Source organism: Enoplosus armatus, chromosome 5 (genome assembly GCF_043641665.1).
Source record: "Enoplosus armatus isolate fEnoArm2 chromosome 5, fEnoArm2.hap1, whole genome shotgun sequence".
Taxonomy (NCBI): domain Eukaryota; kingdom Metazoa; phylum Chordata; class Actinopteri; order Centrarchiformes; family Enoplosidae; genus Enoplosus; species Enoplosus armatus.
The window spans coordinates 26,215,608-26,234,127 of NC_092184.1; the positions used below are offsets into that span (position 1 = coordinate 26,215,608).

At 44.0% G+C, this 18,520-nt stretch overlaps 2 protein-coding genes across 2 annotated transcripts in view; one reads left to right on the plus strand and one right to left on the minus strand.

Annotated features, from left to right (window-relative positions):
- Positions 1-2,526, plus strand: part of shkbp1 (SH3KBP1 binding protein 1) — a 9,397-nt gene extending 6,871 nt beyond the window's left edge. Inside the window, exons 14-17 of the mRNA XM_070905241.1 lie at positions 304-400; positions 772-956; positions 1,168-1,270; positions 1,788-2,526. Coding sequence (XP_070761342.1) covers positions 304-400; positions 772-956; positions 1,168-1,270; positions 1,788-2,526 — 1,124 coding nt within the window. The remainder of the gene's footprint in view (positions 1-303; positions 401-771; positions 957-1,167; positions 1,271-1,787) is intronic.
- Positions 2,527-6,881: 4,355 nt separating this feature from the next.
- esrrd (estrogen-related receptor delta) lies at positions 6,882-12,769 on the minus strand. The gene is made up of 8 exons (XM_070905243.1): positions 12,714-12,769; positions 11,508-11,835; positions 11,165-11,318; positions 10,155-10,271; positions 9,790-9,897; positions 9,540-9,701; positions 9,046-9,318; positions 6,882-7,120 (listed from the first exon to the last, which is right to left on the minus strand). Exons 1-8 carry the CDS (start codon positions 12,767-12,769, stop codon positions 6,882-6,884), a joined length of 1,437 nt encoding a protein of 478 aa, XP_070761344.1.
- Between the last annotated feature and the right edge of the window lie 5,751 nt (positions 12,770-18,520).

The window sequence follows — 18,520 nt, forward strand, 5'->3', positions numbered from 1 at the left end:
AGGTGTCCCAGGATGCTCAGATGCTGGCAAACCAGGGAATACTTGAACATTTCCCCACCGTTAAACTGGATTTACTCTCAAAGAGGACGAAAATTCATTTAGAAAGTCCTCAAATAAACAGGAGATGAACCACCAAGTGGTCTCTACTGCAATGCAGCTGTTGTCCAGCAGATGGCAGTCTAGGACACTGTGTCAGAGGAGCCCATGAAAAGTCATGTTAGAGGAGGGATTGTTGAGGTGAAGGTCGGAGGGGTCAAAGGTCAGAGATCAGGGGTCAGATGGTGACTCTGTTCCTGGTTTCAGGTCCGTATGGAGAGAGAGACGACCAGCAGGTGTTTATCCAGAGAGTCGTACCGGACACCGACAAACTCTACGTGAGGCTGTCGTCCAACGGAAAGAGGTGTGTGTGTGTGTGTGTGTGTGTGTGTGTGTGTGTGTGTGTGTGTGTGTGTGTGTGTGTGTGTGTGTGTGTGTGTGTGTGTGTGTGTGTGTGTGTGTGTGTGTGTGTGTTTAGCCTCTCCTGTCAGACAGCGTCATGACCTGATGATGATGATCCTCGTTCAGTCGTCTGACAGCATAAACAGAATAATATGTTAATGAGAACAAACATATGGAGCACATGTATAAAGTTCTTCCTCTCCACAGTGCTTCTCCTGGTGGGACCTGTTGGTCTCTGGATCAACATTAGAAAGAGTCGGTGTAGACCTGCTCTGTCTGTAAAGTGTCCTGAGATGACTTGATGTGTCCTGTGGTTAACTGTGTGTCCATCAGGGTGTGTGAGGTGCGTTCGGTGGACGGCACCTCCATCACATCGTTCATGGTTCACGAGTGTGAGGGCTCGAGTCGCATCGGCTCTCGGCCCCGTCGGTACCTGTTCAGTGGCCATAGCAACGGCAGCATCCAGATGTGGGACCTGACCACCGCCATGGACATCGCCGGCAAGGTCGACATCAGAGGTCAGACTCTTCAACAGACACAACTTTATTGTTCACAGAAGATGAACGTTTAAATTAGCTTTAATGTTCTGTTACAAACATGGACACACAGCAGCTGACGTCGGTCCAGGGGGGACATGTCTTCTCTAATTGCTCCATCAGCTTTTTATGTGACTGTTGTGAGCTCTGTGATTGGTCTGTGAGTGACGGGCTCTCACTGGTTGTCTCACAGCACTGGGCGGGCCAACCGAGGAGGAGCTGCTGGAGCTGTTGGACCAGTGTGACCTGGCTCTGACCAGAACACCTGACAGCACACCTAGAGCCTCTACCTGCAGGTAGTGTACACACACACACACACACACACACACACACACTTCTGTCTGACTCCACAGCAACAGACAGTTTTCAGTTTCAGACTTGTAGTCGTCAGCCGACGCTGACTCGATGACATCACTGACACACTCGGGGAGGTTAGCGTGCTGCTAACCTTTAGTTTGTTTTTCTTTCAATGAATGTGTTTGATATTGTCCGAATCTCAATCTGTCAAAACTAAAATGAGGTGGAAGAATAAAGAAAAGCTTTGAGTTGATTGTTGATAAACAAACTTCACTGTGTTTTTCTCTTTGCTGTCCGGCTTCTTCACTGTTGACCTTCTACAGGACATGTAGTACAAGCTAGCAGTGCTACCAAAAAGTAGCATACTGTTGTCTTTGTCTGTCTCCATCTGTGACCTCACCCTGCAGGTCGCAGCAGTCGGGCTCAGATCTGACAGATCTCTGCTGCTGCTGCTGTTGTTGTTGTTGTTGTTGTTGTTGTTGTTGTTGTTGATCTTGTGACTTCCTGTCCCTCCAGTCTTCATTCTCAGTTCAGTGACGTCTTCAGGACGGAGCGTCTCCACTGTGCAGCAGGAGGACGAGGACCCGGAGCTTCGGGTTCGTCCGCTTCACTGTGCGGCAGCCTCCCCCGGCAGGCCCCGCCCCCCATGCCCCTCACCAAACCTGTCAGAGACTCCGGCCTCTCAGCCGGACCACAGACCCTCACCATCCCTGCCTACGGCCACAACTCCACCTCCAGCCCCAGGCCCCCCAGACACCTGGACCGAGACAGAGAGTGGGGGTCTGTCCGCAGGGGGAGCTTCGTGGAGCGCTGCCAGGAGCTCGCTAAGGGTTCAGAGGCAGCGGGAGGCTCGGGGTTCGGGGTCCCAGCGGGGTCAGACGGTGCCAGGCGGAGCGTAGCGGTGTGCAGCGAGTTAGAGGCCAGATTTGGCCTCAGGACCCCCACCACCTTCTCTGTGTCGCCCGGTGCACGCCACTCCTCAGGAACACCTTCATCACTGTCACCATCGGCGTTATCCTCGTCCTCGACACACCGCTGGGTCACGCCCACTTCCCCAACGAGCCCCACCCCTCCACCACCTCCACCTCCAGCTGTGAGCCCAACCCGGTCTCAGGCACCCGTCTCACCTCACCGCGGCGCCGCAACGCCTCCTGCAGATGTCCCAGCTTCCCCCGAGAGCCCGGCAAGTCCGGACAGCCCCGCCACCGCCCCCCCCACCAGCCCCAAACCACATATGAATGAGACCAGCTTCTGATGGCTGTTGTGACTGACACTCGACTCCTGTTGCCACGGTTACCACGGTTACCACATGCTGGTTGGCTGTTTCATAACTAACTAACTAACTAACTAACTAACGTCAGGTGGAAGATGAACCTGAAACAGCTGAAAGTCTCTAACTGTTCTGCTGAAGCTGCACTAATCAATATTTCTACATTATCAATAAATCGGTGGAATGTGGAAGGGCTCACTCGTAAATCTGAATTGGCCAATTGCAAAGCCTCGCCTCCCTTAGTTACTCTAGTCTGTCAATCTTTCTGTTCTCACACAGCACGTGATTTATTGATTGATTGATTGATTGATTTCAGAAGTAAACAGAAGCAGCTTCTTATTTCTAGTAAGCAACTGTTGACGTAACTGACAGATTTTATCAGCTGTAGCTAGCTAGCTAATTATGCTAACGATAGCTTCATGAGTTCCTTGAAAACGCCGTCTCCAACTGAAACGAGAACCCTGTAAAACAGTCTTAGATCTGAGGCTAAAGCTAACAGGTTCCAGGTCATGATCATGCTAACAGACTGAGGCTAAAGCTAACAGGTTCCAGGTCATGATCATGCTAACAGACTGAGGCTAAAGCTAACAGTCCCTAGGTCATAATCATGGAAATACAGAAACGGCGTGTTCTTGTGTCCTAGTGGGTTATAGTTAGCGTTAGCGACATTGTCCTGATGTTTACTTGGTGTTTAAACTAAGCCAAACTTAATAGTTACATTTCCTTTTCCTTTCACAAAGTAAAGCGTTCTGTTTGAAGATACAAACATGAACTGTGTTTTAGCATTAGCTTATGCTAGCTAGCTACAGCTGATAAATCCTGCTGCGTTTGTTTACTTCTGTGTGAAATCAAGGACACGCTGAATTACCATGAATTGTAATCTGAAACTTAACATGAAAACAGAAAGATTGACAGGTTAGCAACGGTAACTAAGGTGGGCGGGGTTTAGCAAGCCCATCTCTGCAGCTCTGTGGAGCTTTTTAGCCTCTTTGTAGCTTCTAGTTTTATTTTTAATTTTTTGGCACATTTCCTGTCTGGTTGAGACTGATGAAGCTGAACACGAGCTGCTCAGCAACAGACAGACTCCGTCAGAGACGAGCTGCTGGACACAGTGAGAGACAGATGTGTCCCTCAGGAGGTGGAGGAGACCAGAAACAGAGCTAACGGAGAGAAGACTGGACTCAAACACTCCACATGAAGGACCATGTTGCTGTGTGTTTTCAGCTTGTTGCCTCCAAGTGACAGAAAAACATCAGTTGATGCAGCTTCAACTTTCAAATCTTTTTATAACCACCAGAGAAGAAGACTATTTTTTGTTCTCTTTCTAACTGTGACATTTTTCTATCTGCAGTCTGATGCGTCTGTTTAAAAAAAGTTTGTATGGAAACTTTATTTTTTTAATTTATATGTTTGAAATCCAGCAGTTTGTTAGTTCAGCAGGTTTTTGGAGTCCTGACTGTAAATTCACACTGTGATGAACAAAAACACGTCGAGCCTGAACGTCTCACAGTGACAGCCAATCAGGTTCCAGCTCTGCTTCTGCTGCCTAATTAATTGTCTGCTATCTGCCAAAAGCAGCGAAGAAGAAACTTTGAGTAACACTTTATATTTTCCTAATAATTCCCGAATCATCATTTCCTGGAAAGAACTTTGTTTTATGGAAAATAATAACTGGGAAAAAAAGAATTTATTAATGAGTTTGATATTGAAAACTTAATTCTTTCTGTATGTTGTATGTTCGCCTGTTGACTCTGCAATTAATAGACATTAATTATTCAGTGGAATTTGGAAAGTACATGTATTGTACCTTTTACTGCACTACATTTATTTAACAATATAATTTACTTTTGCATATTCAGACCAATAATACAAAATATTATCAACCAATATATTATGATGCAATATTAGAGTTAAGATACGACTTATCCAATAATATAATATATATTATTACTTCTGTACTTTAAGTATATTTTAATGATAATACTTTTGTACCTGTCACAGAGTATTTCTACACTGTGGTATTATTCCTTTTAAGTAAAATATCTACTTATCCAGGTGGCATTCATTCAATTCATTATATCATTAGGAATTATAGTTATACGCTGCTGAAAGCAGTGTGATGTAACATAAACACCTCAGGTCACATCGTCTGTCGTACTTTCATACAGCATCTTTGGTCTCTGCGTGGTTTTACATAAAACCTTTAAAAGAATTAACTTGCAGAAACCCTCAAGACGTTCCATGTTCTGACGTTCTTTCCAGGAAACTTCCAGGTAAATGATTATTAGGAAAATAAGGACATTTTTAAAATAAAGTGTTTACAGGAAGCTGCTCGTCCTCCAGCGTCTTCCTCCTTTAATTTGACAGTCGTCCACCATCCAAACCTCCTGTAAGTTCACCTCCTGTGACACTGTGTGTTTTATTTAACTGGTTTCCATCACTGGTGTCTCCTCCTGTCCAGTTGTGTCTTGTTGTCTCCTGTTGTCTCTCCGAGTTTTTTTCATCGTTGTTGGCTTCGTTTCACTTTGATCTCTCGTTTTCTTTATTCGTGTATCAGTTTTCAGCATTAAATCTTCAGTTTGGACCTTTTTATTATTATTTCTCCATCTGTGATGTGAACATTTGGAGCCACGCAGGAAGTCACCTGGACGTGAACTGATTTAAAACTTTAATTTTAGGTTTAAGAGCATTTATTATTCCTTATGAAACTAAAAATCAGGCATAAACTGATGACTTACTTCATTTTAGGGCTGCAACAATATGTTTGATTACGTGTTAATCTGAACGTTTTATTTTCCCTATAAAAGTACAAAGTTAGTTTCCTAAGTCTTCAAATGTCCAAAAATATTCAGTTGATATCAATCTGAGAAAAGCAGAAGAGGCTGAAACTAAAGAATATTTTCATATTTTTGCATGAAAAATCACTGAAACGATGATAGTAGATAAAGTAAAAAAAAATTTTAGTTGCAGCTCTTTGTGCTTTTCATTAAAAATATCGTCTTGTGACATTTTGACATTTTATTCACGAGATGAATAAAGGTTTCCGTGATTTCCATGTTTCCCATGACCTGTGAATGCAGCATCTGTGGCTCTGAACTGTTCCTGTTGGTCTCTTTTCAACATCAAACTTTATTAAACTCTGTCATGTAAACAGCTCATAGTGAATGTTGTGAAACTGTTGTTATGGCTGAACTCAGGTCAGCACCGAGGAGGTTTTTAATATTTGTGTTCTTTTCTAACAGTCTTTGTATAAAAAATAAAAACATTGACTCATGAAAATGTGACGGAAATCATTTGAAAATAACTGAATCGTGTTTTTATTCCAAAAGCATTTAATTATCTGCAGTCAGGCTCATCTTTGAGGTAAACACTGATCACAAAAAAATATTTGTTTTCTTTTACAAAAATAGATCACAAATCTAAACTTTAGGAAAATGTGTCCAGGTTCAGACGATGATGATGATGACGACGACGATGAAGATGATGATGACGACGACGATGAAGGATGTGAGGTGAAGGTCCAGCTGCTGTCTGTTGTTCCTCTTGTCACGTTTACATCATGAGAGATCAACAGTTTCATTTAACTGTTCTCTAAACTCCGCCCCCCAAACAGCTAATAGCTTAGCAACCGTTTCTAGGAACAGCTGCTAACGTTAGCATGTTAGCATGGCTAACTACCTACAGTAGTAACCTAATGTTATTTCCAAAGACAAGGGGCATTAGCTTAGCATTAGCTAACTTTTATGTTGGAAACATGAGCTGTTGAGGACTGGAACGTCCACCGTGTTGGAGAAGATACTAGTTTATCAGAGTTTAGGCTAATGTTAGCACTCTGTCCTGAGCTGCTTCAGATTTAGTTTCACTAAAAACTACAATAACTGTAAAAAACGTACAAATAGAGTCACGTCTGCCAGACTGCCAGTGTTTCAGTCAGCAGCCATGTTGGACGACATACAGTCTGTCCCCTCCTGATGATGGACGTGATCTCAGTCTGCCCCCTCCCGATGATGGACATGGTCTCAGAGAGATGACAGTCTGTCCCCTCCTGATGATGGACATGGTCTCAGTCTGTGCCCTCCTGATAATGGACGTGGTCTCAGAGAGATGACAGTCTGTCCCCTCCTGATGATGGACATGGTCTCAGTCTGTCCCCTCCTGATAATGGACGTGGTCTCAGAGAGATGACAGTCTGTCCCCTCCTGATGATGGACATGGTCTCAGTCTGTCCCCTCCTGATAATGGACGTGGTCTCAGAGAGATGACAGTCTGTCCCCTCCTGATGATGGACATGGTCTCAGTCTGTCCTCTCCTGATGATGGACGTGGTCTCAGGTCAGGTGTTCAGGCCTTGGCGTCGAGCATCTCTAGCAGCAGTTTGTGGAGGGGGACGCAGCGGTGGCGGTGCAGCCGCAGGAAGGCCTCCACGGCCCGGTCGGCGGTCTGTCTCAGGAGGGGGAGGCTCATGAGCAGCCGGCCCGCCCGGTGCTGCTCTCTGCGGGTCGACTCGTACTCCTGCAGGGCCTCGTGGAGCCCGTCCTGGAACCTCTGCACAGAGTCCGGACAGTCCACCGGGTCGGCATCTGACGGACAGACAGAGAGGACATGAGGACGCTACAAAGGGACAGGACTGCAGCGATGAATCGATTAGTCGAACAGATCATTAATAATGAAATGAGTCTTTTCTTTTCACGTCACTTTCTACTTCCACAACCACGTCTCAGAGGGAAAGACTGGGTTTTTACTTCACGACATTTATTAATCTGAAAAGTAAGATTTTACATTAAAACAACATTAACTTAATAAAATACAAAGACTAAAGATTGAACCAGGAGTTCCCAAACAGTCTATAATGTAGCTATAAGCAGATAGAAGTGTTGATTCATGTATTCATTAACTATAACTCCGGTGTAGGCTGCTGTATGAACACATAAAGAATGATATAAAATATGTCTGCCATCGTTTCACCATTATTTTATCATTAGTATATAATTCATATGCTTTTTCTTGACAAAGAGAGGACACGAGACGGTCAAGTGGGAGACAAAAAAAAGGGTCAAGGTCAGCCTGTGGGTGTTTGTACCACACACACACACACACACACACACTCTGCGTCCTCCAGCAGACAGTTAACAGTTTATCGATCCACAACAGAATCTATCAATACAGTTTATTGATCCGAGGCTCAGACAGTGGGAGACTGACCAGACTTCAGCTGGAAGGACCCACCAGTGTCCCATCATGCACTGCTTCAACAGGAGTGTTAAATAACAATCAGATGTCGTTGATCGACTGCTAACACACAGCTGTCCGCCCACTGTTAGCATTGTTAGCATCAACAACAACTGACCCCACTAACAAGTACAGTGTGTGTCCCACAGCACCACATATCTTGTCACTGAGCCTTTGTTAAGAAACTACATATTTGTGAGGTGTTTTTAAAGATTCAGTAGGAACCAATAGGCAGAGAGATGGACTAACATGTTGTTTATTTGGCTCTGCACATGGGAATATAGGATAACACCCCCCCGCCCACTCCAAAGACAACCCAACACCCTCCTTTCCAAAAAAAAAGGAAGTTTGTGGAGCGACACTGCGATGCTCCCAGCCTCTGATCAATATCAATAACCACTCTGGGATCAATTCAGGTCAGACCCCCCTCCATTCCCCCCAAATCCCCCCCTAACGTCTCCTCTCTTATAATTGTAAATCAATATCAGTATTCATGCTGCTGTTTCTGTTTTTACGCTAGTTCTCATTCACTGAGGGCAGCTGTCAGCCTACTGTGGGGTTTGCCCTGGTGAGAACCACGACATGTAAACAAAGAAAACTCCATAGGGAGCTTTAAATAAGTCGTACGTCCCACATAAAAACGTAAAATTATATACAGTTAGCTAGTTGAACTACTTTATATACAGTTAGCTAGTTCTAACTACTTTATATACAGTTAGCTAGTTGAACTACTTTATATACAGTTAGCTAGTTGAACTACTTTATATACAGTTAGCTAGTTCTAACTACTTTATATACAGTTAGCTAGTTGAACTACTTTATATACAGTTAGCTAGTTCTAACTACTTTATATACAGTTAGCTAGTTGAACTACTTTATATACAGTTAGCTAGTTGAACTACTTTATATACAGTTAGCTAGTTCTAACTACTTTATATACAGTTAGCTAGTTTAATGACTTTATACACAGTTAGCTAGTTTAATGACTTTATGTACAGTTAGCTAGTTTAACTACTTTATATATAGTTAGCTAGTTCTAACTACTTTATATACAGTTAGCTAGTTTAATGACTTTATACACAGTTAGCTAGTTTAATGACTTTATGTACAGTTAGCTAGTTTAACTACTTTATATATAGTTAGCTAGTTCTAACTACTTTATATACAGTTAGCTAGTTGAACTACTTTATATACAGTTAGCTAGTTGAACTACTTTATATACAGTTAGCTAGTTTTAGATGAAGTTTACCTAAGTTGTGTGTGTGTGTGTGTGTACCTGAGTTAGCGAGTGCCATGGCCTTCAGTGTCACCGCCTCCTCGGGGCTCAGGTTCATCGACTGGTATTTTGCCGTCAGGTGACGAAGCGCCTCATACAGGTCGGCCAATCCCGCGGCTCGACACTGAGCTTCGTCCAGCCGCAGGTTCCCGGCGAACACAAGCTCCTCCCCCGCCGCGCCCTGCGACCGCCAGGCCACGCCCACCAGCAGCGCCTCCATCCAACCGCTCTGCAACAGCGACATCTGGTCGACCAATGAGAGCCCTGAGAAACCTAAGAGGGGCGGGACAGAGCAGGTGTCACATCATAGATAATCAGGCAGTAATTACATATCAACAAGGAAACTGAAACATTTTAAATGCCAAAGCTCAAATTGAACACTTTGAAAAGGAAATTGAAAACATATATAGTTGTAAGAAAATAAAAAAGGGAAAATTAAGATTCAGCTGGCCTGATTCCTGAGTACTAAAATATGACTCAAATTGTGTGTGTACCTGGGATCTGTTTGACCCAGCCAATCAGAACCAGCAGCTCCCGGTTCAGAAGGTCACAGAGGGTCAGCAGCGTCCGCAGGCTGTTGTCATTGGTCGAATCGTCCTGATTGGCAGCCAGTGGGGCGGGCTCTGACAGCAGCAAATGGGAAATCACCTTGTTTCCTAAAAGACAGGCAGTAATCAAATAAAATAAGTGACTGTAACATAAAGTGTGAACGATGAAAACGTTGAGTGAGAACTGTGAACTCACTGCTGCTGACAGGGTGGGTGTACGGGGCTTTGGTGTATAAACTCGGTCCAGTCTCCACCCGCCTCTTGTACTTCTGCCGTCCTCCTCTGACTCGGTCCATACGAACACCTGCGACACAGAGAGCCGGTCAGCTAATTCTGCACCCCCCCCCCCATCCTCCGTGACGCCATGTTGTTGTTTTCAGTCTCTTTGTCGTCATTTTGTGTCTCTATGTAGTCGTTCAGCATCTCTTTGTGTCGTTGTTTTGTGTAAACTTTAAACTGAGCTCTGCGACTTTCCAGTAGGAAACGTTAACTGTCTCTTCAAGCAGAGACTCAACAACACTGCAAAGACTCATGGGAAGTTTCTCTGACAGACTGACGTACCTTCCCTCATCATCCCGGCCTGGAGACATTTCTGAAAGCGGCAGGCCTGACAGGCTTTCCTCCTCCGCTTGGTGATCTCACACTGGTTCATCACCGGACAGCTGTACTCGATGTTGCCTAGGTAACCACAGATAACTAATTAAAGAAATAATTCAACAACATTAAAACATCACAAACAGAGCACATATCAAACATTTCAACGGCCATCTTATCGTTTGAAGAGCCGATTGTGTCGATGTACTGTTTAATGTCACCAATGAGAATCAAAATAAGGGTTTTAAATGTATAATATTTGCTAATAATTTAATTCAATAAATACATTCTGTCCTTCTGTCTGCTGATTGTCATCAGTGTGTGTGTGTCCTCTCACTTTGATTCTGCTTGTGTTACGTCCGTCTGTCTATGTTGTCATTTTGTCTTTTCTCACAGAAATCTATAGAAAGTCTGTCCAGAGACCCCCCTCCCTCCCCCCTCCCTCCCCCCTCCCTCTCTCTCACACACACACACACACACACACACACACAGCCAGTGTTTATTGGGGCTTAAACTCCAGAGTCCAGGATGTTGACTAAACTCACACTGTCGAACCTGAACTCAGTGAGTGATGTAGACCCTGACCCTGTTTCACAAAGCCAGTTCAGCTTATTCTGGCTCTCTCTGGGTCTCCTGTCTTCACTGAGTCTACTAACATCAGTGATCCTGGATACACTGATCCACTATCACAAAGCTCCTCAATTCAAATTCAATATGATTATTGAAATAGAAATAAATACAGTAATGACTTAATACAGCAGCTGAATTTGAGCAAATTGATTGATTGTTTAATATTAACAATATATACAAAAAGACCATCTGAGCCCTGCGATGCTGTTTTCCTGGTGTGACTCCAGCAGCTGATGTGTGGGCTCATAGCTTCACACACTAATCGATGCAGTGAGAGCTGCTGTATTGATCAGCTCTGCCTTCTGGTTCACTTATTGATTGACGCCCAGCCGCCCTGTGGCTCTCACCCTGTATGGTCCTCTTGAAGAAAGCCTTGCAGGCCTCGCAGGACGCCACGCCGTAGTGATACCCGGAGGCGAAGTCACCGCACACCAGACAGAGCCTCTTGGGCCCCACAACACCCAGCGGTGTCAGGAAGTCTCCCCTCAGGATGGAGTCCACCTGCAGAGAGGAAACACAGTCCAGTCTGAAGACTCAGCAGCTGCCTCTTGTGTGTTTGCGTAGTCACATGGACGGGACGGTGTGTGTGTATGTGTGTGTTCATGGTGATGAAGGTGTGAACAGCGATTGAACACAAACCCACAATCAATAAAATAAAATAAAATAAAATAAATATAAAAGGTTCTTCACCTGTGCTGAAAATGAACCCGTCTGTGACATCGAGAAACGCACTGAAGCCTCTGACACCACAGCGCTGCCCCCGACGCTTCCTCCGCTGGAACTAGATCCTGTCGGGGAGTCGGGCTCAGGCGCTCCACAGAGGAGGCTGTAGGAGGAAGAGGAGGAGGAGGAGGAGGCCGGGCTGGAGAGGAGGAAGGGCGGGTGTGAGGGGCTGAGAGCGGGCGTGGTGTCCAGGGGGAAGGAGGGACTGAGGGGGGAGGAGTGGAGGAAGGAGGCCGGAGAACGAGCTTCATCAGCAGGAGAGGAGGAGGAGGAAGAAGAGGAGGAGTCCAAGAGGCTGGGGAGGAAGAAAAGGGTGAGATTAAACAGCTGAAGATCATCAATCAGCAGCAAGCTCCGACAGCTCTTTAAAGCTGCTCTGTGGAGGGTTTGACCACTGGTGGCGCCGTGGAGCCGTGTTTTTATGAGTGGGTCCCTGTTTTATCTACAGGAGGTTGTAACGCACCAGGAACAAGTCCTCCAAATTAAATGACAAAATACGCTGTTGGTAACTTTCCTCCAGAACGAAACATCCAAGTGTTTCATAATCAGACGTCTGGATCAGCAGGACGACATCTGTCGGAAAATAAATCCTTCCTCTGATGAGGCGACGCCGCGGTGAAGCTTTGGTCAGGTTTAGGGTCAGATCATGGTTTGGGTTAAAATGACCACTTAGCTAAGGGTTAGCTGCTGGAGGTCTTTGTCACTTGAACCTGAACATGATGCGGTTTTTGGACACTTGCTGTTGTTTTCCTTGTGTTGCAGAGACACGCAGCAATGTGCCAACAAAAGGCAGCGAAGAAGAAGAAGACTGCTAGCAAGTAAACATGACTGTAAACCATGCAGGATTTAAAATATTTAAAAAAATCTAATGTTTTATGAGGAGGGAAATACATTCACCATGTTTTGGTGAGAAACATAGTTTAGTCTTTGTTTTACCTCTGTTGTTGTTTAAATGTGTTATTTTCCAATGAAGCACAAAAAGTACTGCCACTACTCTAAAAGTACATCTAGTCGAACTAAAAGTACTCCTGCTGTTGTTACAGTTTTAATAATTAGAATAAAGTATTTATGACTTCATCTAAAAGTGTTGGAACAAGTTGAACAGAAGATGCAGAAAACAGACATAAATAAAGTTTTTAAATGAATAATAATGAGTTGTTGGTTGTTCCTCACCGCTGTGGACTGACGAAGTGATAGTTGTCTGTCAGACAGAAGTCCTTCAGCTCCATCCTGAACCTGATCCCAGACCAGCTTCAGACTTCAGACCTGCGGCTTCACCGCCCCCCAAATCTGACAAATCCAACAAGAGAAGAAACAGTCCTCGGCGGTGCGTTCACAGACTCAGTTTTCAGTCTGTAAAAAAGGGTTTTCTGATGGTACTTCAGGGTCCAAAGTCAAAGTGGGAAACAGCAAGACGTTTCCAAGTTTCTGTGAACTCGGACTTCCTGTTTGCTGCAGAGAGGGAAAGATGGACGGATGAGTGTAGAAACCTTGTACAGCTGCAGGCAGACAGACCTCTGAGGTGTTATTTATGTGTCTCTCCTGTCATCACACAGGAGGGGAGGGGAGGGGCGTGGCCTGGAGGATCAGCCAATCAGCGAGCAGCATCTCCAGTGTGCACAGGGGATTGACTTCCTCTTCTTCTATCATCTCTATTGATTTGGACAGTGACAGATGTAGGCCACGGCAGCCTGAAGCTCCTCTCTGCAGAGTCCGAAGATATTCCGTTTATTATCACATTAACTTTCCGATCACTAATCGATTAAACAAGCGGTTTGTTTTTCTTCATGTTGATGAAGCAAACACCAAAATGTGCTCACGGACACCTCAGAGACACACCTGATTTGTTGTGTGTGTGTTTACAGCAAACAGAGAAGAAGAGTGACCAGCAGAGATCTGCTGACATCAGTTAGTCGTCTAACAGAAAATGAGTTATTTTTAAAAATGTCGCCCCCAAACAGCGATCGTCCAATCAGTGTCTGTATTTACATGCAGCTGCAGTCAGACACTCTGTACACTAAAACCAAAAACACAAGAACAAGAGTTCAAGGATTAATCTGTGTTTGTCTGCTCTAAGATGCTAACGTTAGCATGTCTAGCTAACTACCTACAGTAGAAATCAAGCTAACGACATAGTTACGACATAGTTACGACATAGTGACAGAGGGTGAACTGAGGGGCGGCATGAGGGCCAGTAGAAGATGAATCAGGACTTCTTTGAACTGTGAATCATGCAGATATAAAATATGGAGCTGAACTGAGCACAGTAGGTCCCCTTTAAAGAAAGCTCTGTGCAGTCCTGTATGCTACCAGAGTTTAGTCAAACGTTGGCCGATCTGCGCTGATCTTTACTGGGATCTTTACTGGGATCTTTGGGGAAGTTAAACTCCAACAACTCCAGCAGCCAACGTTTAGATACCAAACACATCAGTTAGTCCTTTTGTCTTGTAAGAGTCTGCTCATGTTCTGCGATGTTTGGTTGTTAGTTGATGTGTTTTTACAGGCCAGAAGTAAAAGTGTCCAGTATCTCACTTACTTACAGGCTTTTAAAGAGGTTTTATCCAGTATTTCACCAAAACAAAGCAAAAATGAGTTTAAAGTAAGAAGAAGAAAAACAATCTCTGTGACAGATTGTTTATTGTATGATGGTGTTTGTGTTTTGAAAGAGAAACCAGCTCTGATATAAGAATAATTTATTAATATAGCTGTTAATGTGCCATTAAGTCAATGTGAGTTTTGTGTCTATCAGATTTCTATTGATTCTATTGATCATCAGATCTATCAGATCAGTATTGATCACAGTAGGAACATTAAAGCTCTGGGCTCTAGTCACATTGTGATGACATCATCAGCATAAAACATTATAAAAATGTTGTTTGTAGAGTGATGCATTGTGGGAAAACTGTCTCCATCATGAACACCAAAGTCAAACGTCCAGTGATTTAAATGAAAATCTGCTTTCTAAGTTTTTATAGAGTCAAAACAGAAGAAACAAGAAACTCCGAGAGCTGAGGATTAACACAGAGTGTGTGTGTGTGTGTGGAGGATGCTGAAGCAGCACTTTCTGACACAGCAACATGTGAGAACCACACACACACACACACACACACACACACACACACACACACACACACACACACACACTCTCTGTGTCCTAATCTCACCCTCAGACGTACAGCAGCTCAGATCAGTCTCACCTACATCTGCTGTTTCATAAGAGCTACATAACTAGGCCTGTCTCTCTGTCTGCCTGTCTCTCTCTCTGTCTGTCTGTCTGTCTGTCTGTCTGCCTGCCTGTCTCTCTGTCTGCCTGTCTCTCTCTCTGTCTGTCTGTCTCTCTGTTTGCCTGTCTCTCTCTTTGTCTGTGTATCTCTCTCTCTCTCTGTCTGTCTGTCTGTCTGCCTCTGCCTGTCTCTCTCTTTGTCTCCTCTGTCTGTGTCTCTCTGCCTGTCTCTCTGTCTGTCTCTTTCTCTGTCTCCTTCTCTGTCTGTCTCTGTCTGTCTCTCTCTCTGCCTGTCTCTCTCTTTGTCTCCTCTGTCTGTGTCTCTCTCTCTGTGTCTGTCTCTCTCTCTGCCTGTCTCTCTGTCTCTCTCTTTGTCTCCTCTGTCTCTCTCTCTCTGTCTGTATCTCTGTCTGTCTCTCTCTCTCTGCCTGTCTCTCTCTCTCTGTCTGTCTGTCTCTCTGCCTGTCTCTCTCTCTGCCTGTCTCTCTCTCTCTGCCTCTCTCTCTCTCTGCCTGTCTCTCTCTTTGTCTCCTCTGTCTGTGTCTCTCTCTCTGTGTCTGTCTCTCTCTCTGTCTGTCTCTCTGTCTCTCTCTTTGTCTCCTCTGTCTGTCTGTCTCTCTCTCTGCCTGTCTCTCTCTCTGTGCCTCTCTCTCTCTCTGCCTGTCTCTCTCTCTCTCTCTGTCTGTCTCTCTGCCTGTCTCTCTCTCTCTCTCTGTCTGTCTCTCTCTCTGTCTGTCTCTCTCTCTGCCTGTCTCTCTCTCTCTGTCTGTCTGTCTCTCTGCCTGTCTCTCTCTCTCTGTCTATGAATGTGTGTGAATCGTAGCGCTGCGTTGGAAACACAAACATCGCTCTGACATTTCAAAATGCAGCAAACTTCTTTTTCGTTTCATAGTTTTTGGTTTATTTTTGGAGTATTTTTGTGTTTCTTCTGCATCATCTCGTGTCGTACTCTGATTGTTTGGTTTGTAGTTTGGTTTTAACTCGAGTTAACGACTTCCTACCTCGACGTCTTTGTACGCAGGTTATCTAAGACGGCTTCTGTCTCTTACCATCATCACAAACTCCTCAGGCTTGTTTTCTGCTCTTTGGTCTCAAACAGACCACATCCATCTAACACTGACCTACAGACTACAGACTTCATGTCAGCCACATATCCTTCAACAGATGATGACAAAATGTAGAAAACCTTGAAACAAGAAGCTTGTTTTTGTCTTGATTTCATCAGTAAAGCAGTGAAATCATCCTCGAGATAATCTGAGTATAAATATCCTGAGATAAACGGAGTAAATCTGGATTCCCACAGTGAAATCCCTCTGAGAGCCTGACGGCGTTCACACAGCTGACCCACTCACTTCCATCAGATCTGGGTCAAAGCTGCCTCCTTCACTCCTCAGCTCTCTGCAGGAGCGCCACTTAAATAAAACCTCATTCACTCTTATGAACCCGACATTTTGAGGACAGGCTGGTAGAGCCGAGTCTGTTTCCTCAAGATCCAGATGGATAAACTCAAGAATCAGAGTTTATCCGGAAACTTTAAGCGTGACGATCACTGCATGAGCCTGCTTCAATAAAACTAAATAACTCCTGCACACTGTTACAACATCAGTTCCATATGTAGGTACTATTACATATATAGACAGCTGAGAATGGGGAAACACACGCTGCCATCCAGGCAATTAGGTAAACAGAAAAATATTTTTGTTCCTTAAAATGTCACATCATCATAAATTAGAAAAGGACAAATGAAAATAAGATACATAAAACATACAACATGTGTATAACTATGAACTATCCAAAGGTCAAAGAATTTAAACATGAAACTGGCATAATAATACAGACAAGCCGAAAGTTATTAATCTACCAGGCAAATACACCAAGTGCCTGAATTAGCCCTTCAGCAGAGTTTCAGACAAACTTTGACCCAAACTGTCATTTACTCTCATTTCTGCTTTCATCACATCGAGGCTCGATTACAACAACAACCAGAGGCAGACGGTTGTGGAGATGGATGAAGGCTGTTTTGGTGATTTGGTTAGCATAGGGGAGGAAGGAGAGGGGGAGGATAACTCAAGGTTGTGGACTTGGATCCTCCATCCAACAGACTAGAATGGAGACATTGGGACAATCAATATTGGGGGGCGAAGACGTGGATGTGTGAGGTGAAGGAGGAAGGACCAATAATTATCCAGTTTTTAACATCTATTCAGAGGCAGAGAGGAAGAACTGGGTGTCGTCGGCAAACAGGCGAAGACAGTCTGACCAGGTTGAAGAGGAGGGGGCCTCTTCCTGGGGGACGCCATGCGGTTTCTGTCAGTATTGTCTCTGAAACTCTTTATCAGCTGCCCGATGCTGGACTACCTCCTGAGCCAGTTCACTGGACCTTTGAATGTAGGTGCCTTCTTACCTTCACTGCCGGGAGACTCTCTCTGATCCCAGATGTCTCCATGGAAACACTGACGCACTGGTCTGACGAGGCCTCCTGACTCAGCTGCAGAATTCACAAGTTAAAAGATAATTTAAATAAAACTGTTCCACATGTTCTCTTTGCTGTCGTGTTCTCCTCTCATCACTAGTTACCTCTGTTCTCTCCTCTTCCTCAGAGATTCTTCTTCTGTTGCTGCTGAGGCCAACGCTCCTTCATCAGTACTGTCATGAGTAACTGAAGCAGTTAAAACCAGGATGTTAGCTCATTGACTTACAACAGCTAATAACAAATGTGTGAAATATGTTGAACAGCACATTTTAAACTTTACCTGCAGCTTCTTGTGGTCCTGCTGTGTAACATTGACTGAGTCCAGACTGAAACTGGACCTCATATATCATAAATAATGATGACTAGATGTTTGTTCAATAGTATTATGATATAGTGGCTGTGGACACAAACTCAACACTCATCTGTTTTAACATCTGTTTTCTACGTCATCTCTCCATTTTAATCATCTAATAAAGGTCTGAAAGAACATGCACACAAAAACAAACTACTACAGTACTACACTACTTCACTGTAGTATTTTCATTTTCTGCTACTGTATATTTATACTTCACAACATCTGAGAGAAACATTGCACTTTTTACTGAACTTTGTCTGACAGCAGTTACTTTTCAGATTTAGATTATTAATAGAGTCAGCTAATAAACTGGTGATATGTTACTTTAGATTAAGCTACTCAGCAGTTTATAAAGTCATTAAAATTAGCAATTACCAATCAAGCGTTGAACACATTAATATGACATGATTATAATCTGATAATATAAAATATATATCTGCAGAATCAGTACTTTTACTTTTGGTACTTTGAGTATATTTTGATGCTAATACTTTAGTACTTCAGTCTGAATGCAGGACTTATATATGTATATAAACACAGATGGTGCAGTGACTGTTTTATATATAAACAGATTATTTTTGTGTTGGTCAGAGTTTGACGGCTCGGTGGCGACAGTTTGTATATTTATTTGTATTGTACATTATTAATGCAGTGTGTGTGTGTGGGTCTATAAACAGCGCTGGCCGTTCTGTGAAAGTGAAAGCTGATTTTCCGCTGGCTCACACTTTCAGCCTCAGTACTGGGTGAACCTCTGTAATCCCATTAAAGCTGCCTGAGGGTGAGTGTGTGTGGACGGATTGGCCTATAACATAAAGTGGCTTAGAGACCTGGATCTGCATAAACACAGCAGGCATTAAGGTTATGGAGCCAGGTGGAGGATTACAGACGATCAGCACGCGAGAATCACCTGAGGTGACTCGACAACAACA

What these genes read in the sequence shown, in the direction of transcription:
- esrrd (XM_070905243.1), bottom strand. Translation starts at nt 12,769, where the DNA reads ATGGAGCTGAAGGACTTCTGTCTGACAGACAACTATCACTTCGTCAGT. An exon ending in CGGGTTCATTTTCAGCACAG is followed by an intron (nt 11,319 to 11,507) that starts GTGAAGAACCTT and finishes TCCTCTCTGCAG; the next exon opens with GTGGACTCCATCCTGAGGGG. An exon ending in CTGGGTCAAACAGATCCCAG is followed by an intron (nt 9,319 to 9,539) that starts GTACACACACAA and finishes CGCCCCTCTTAG; the next exon opens with GTTTCTCAGGGCTCTCATTG.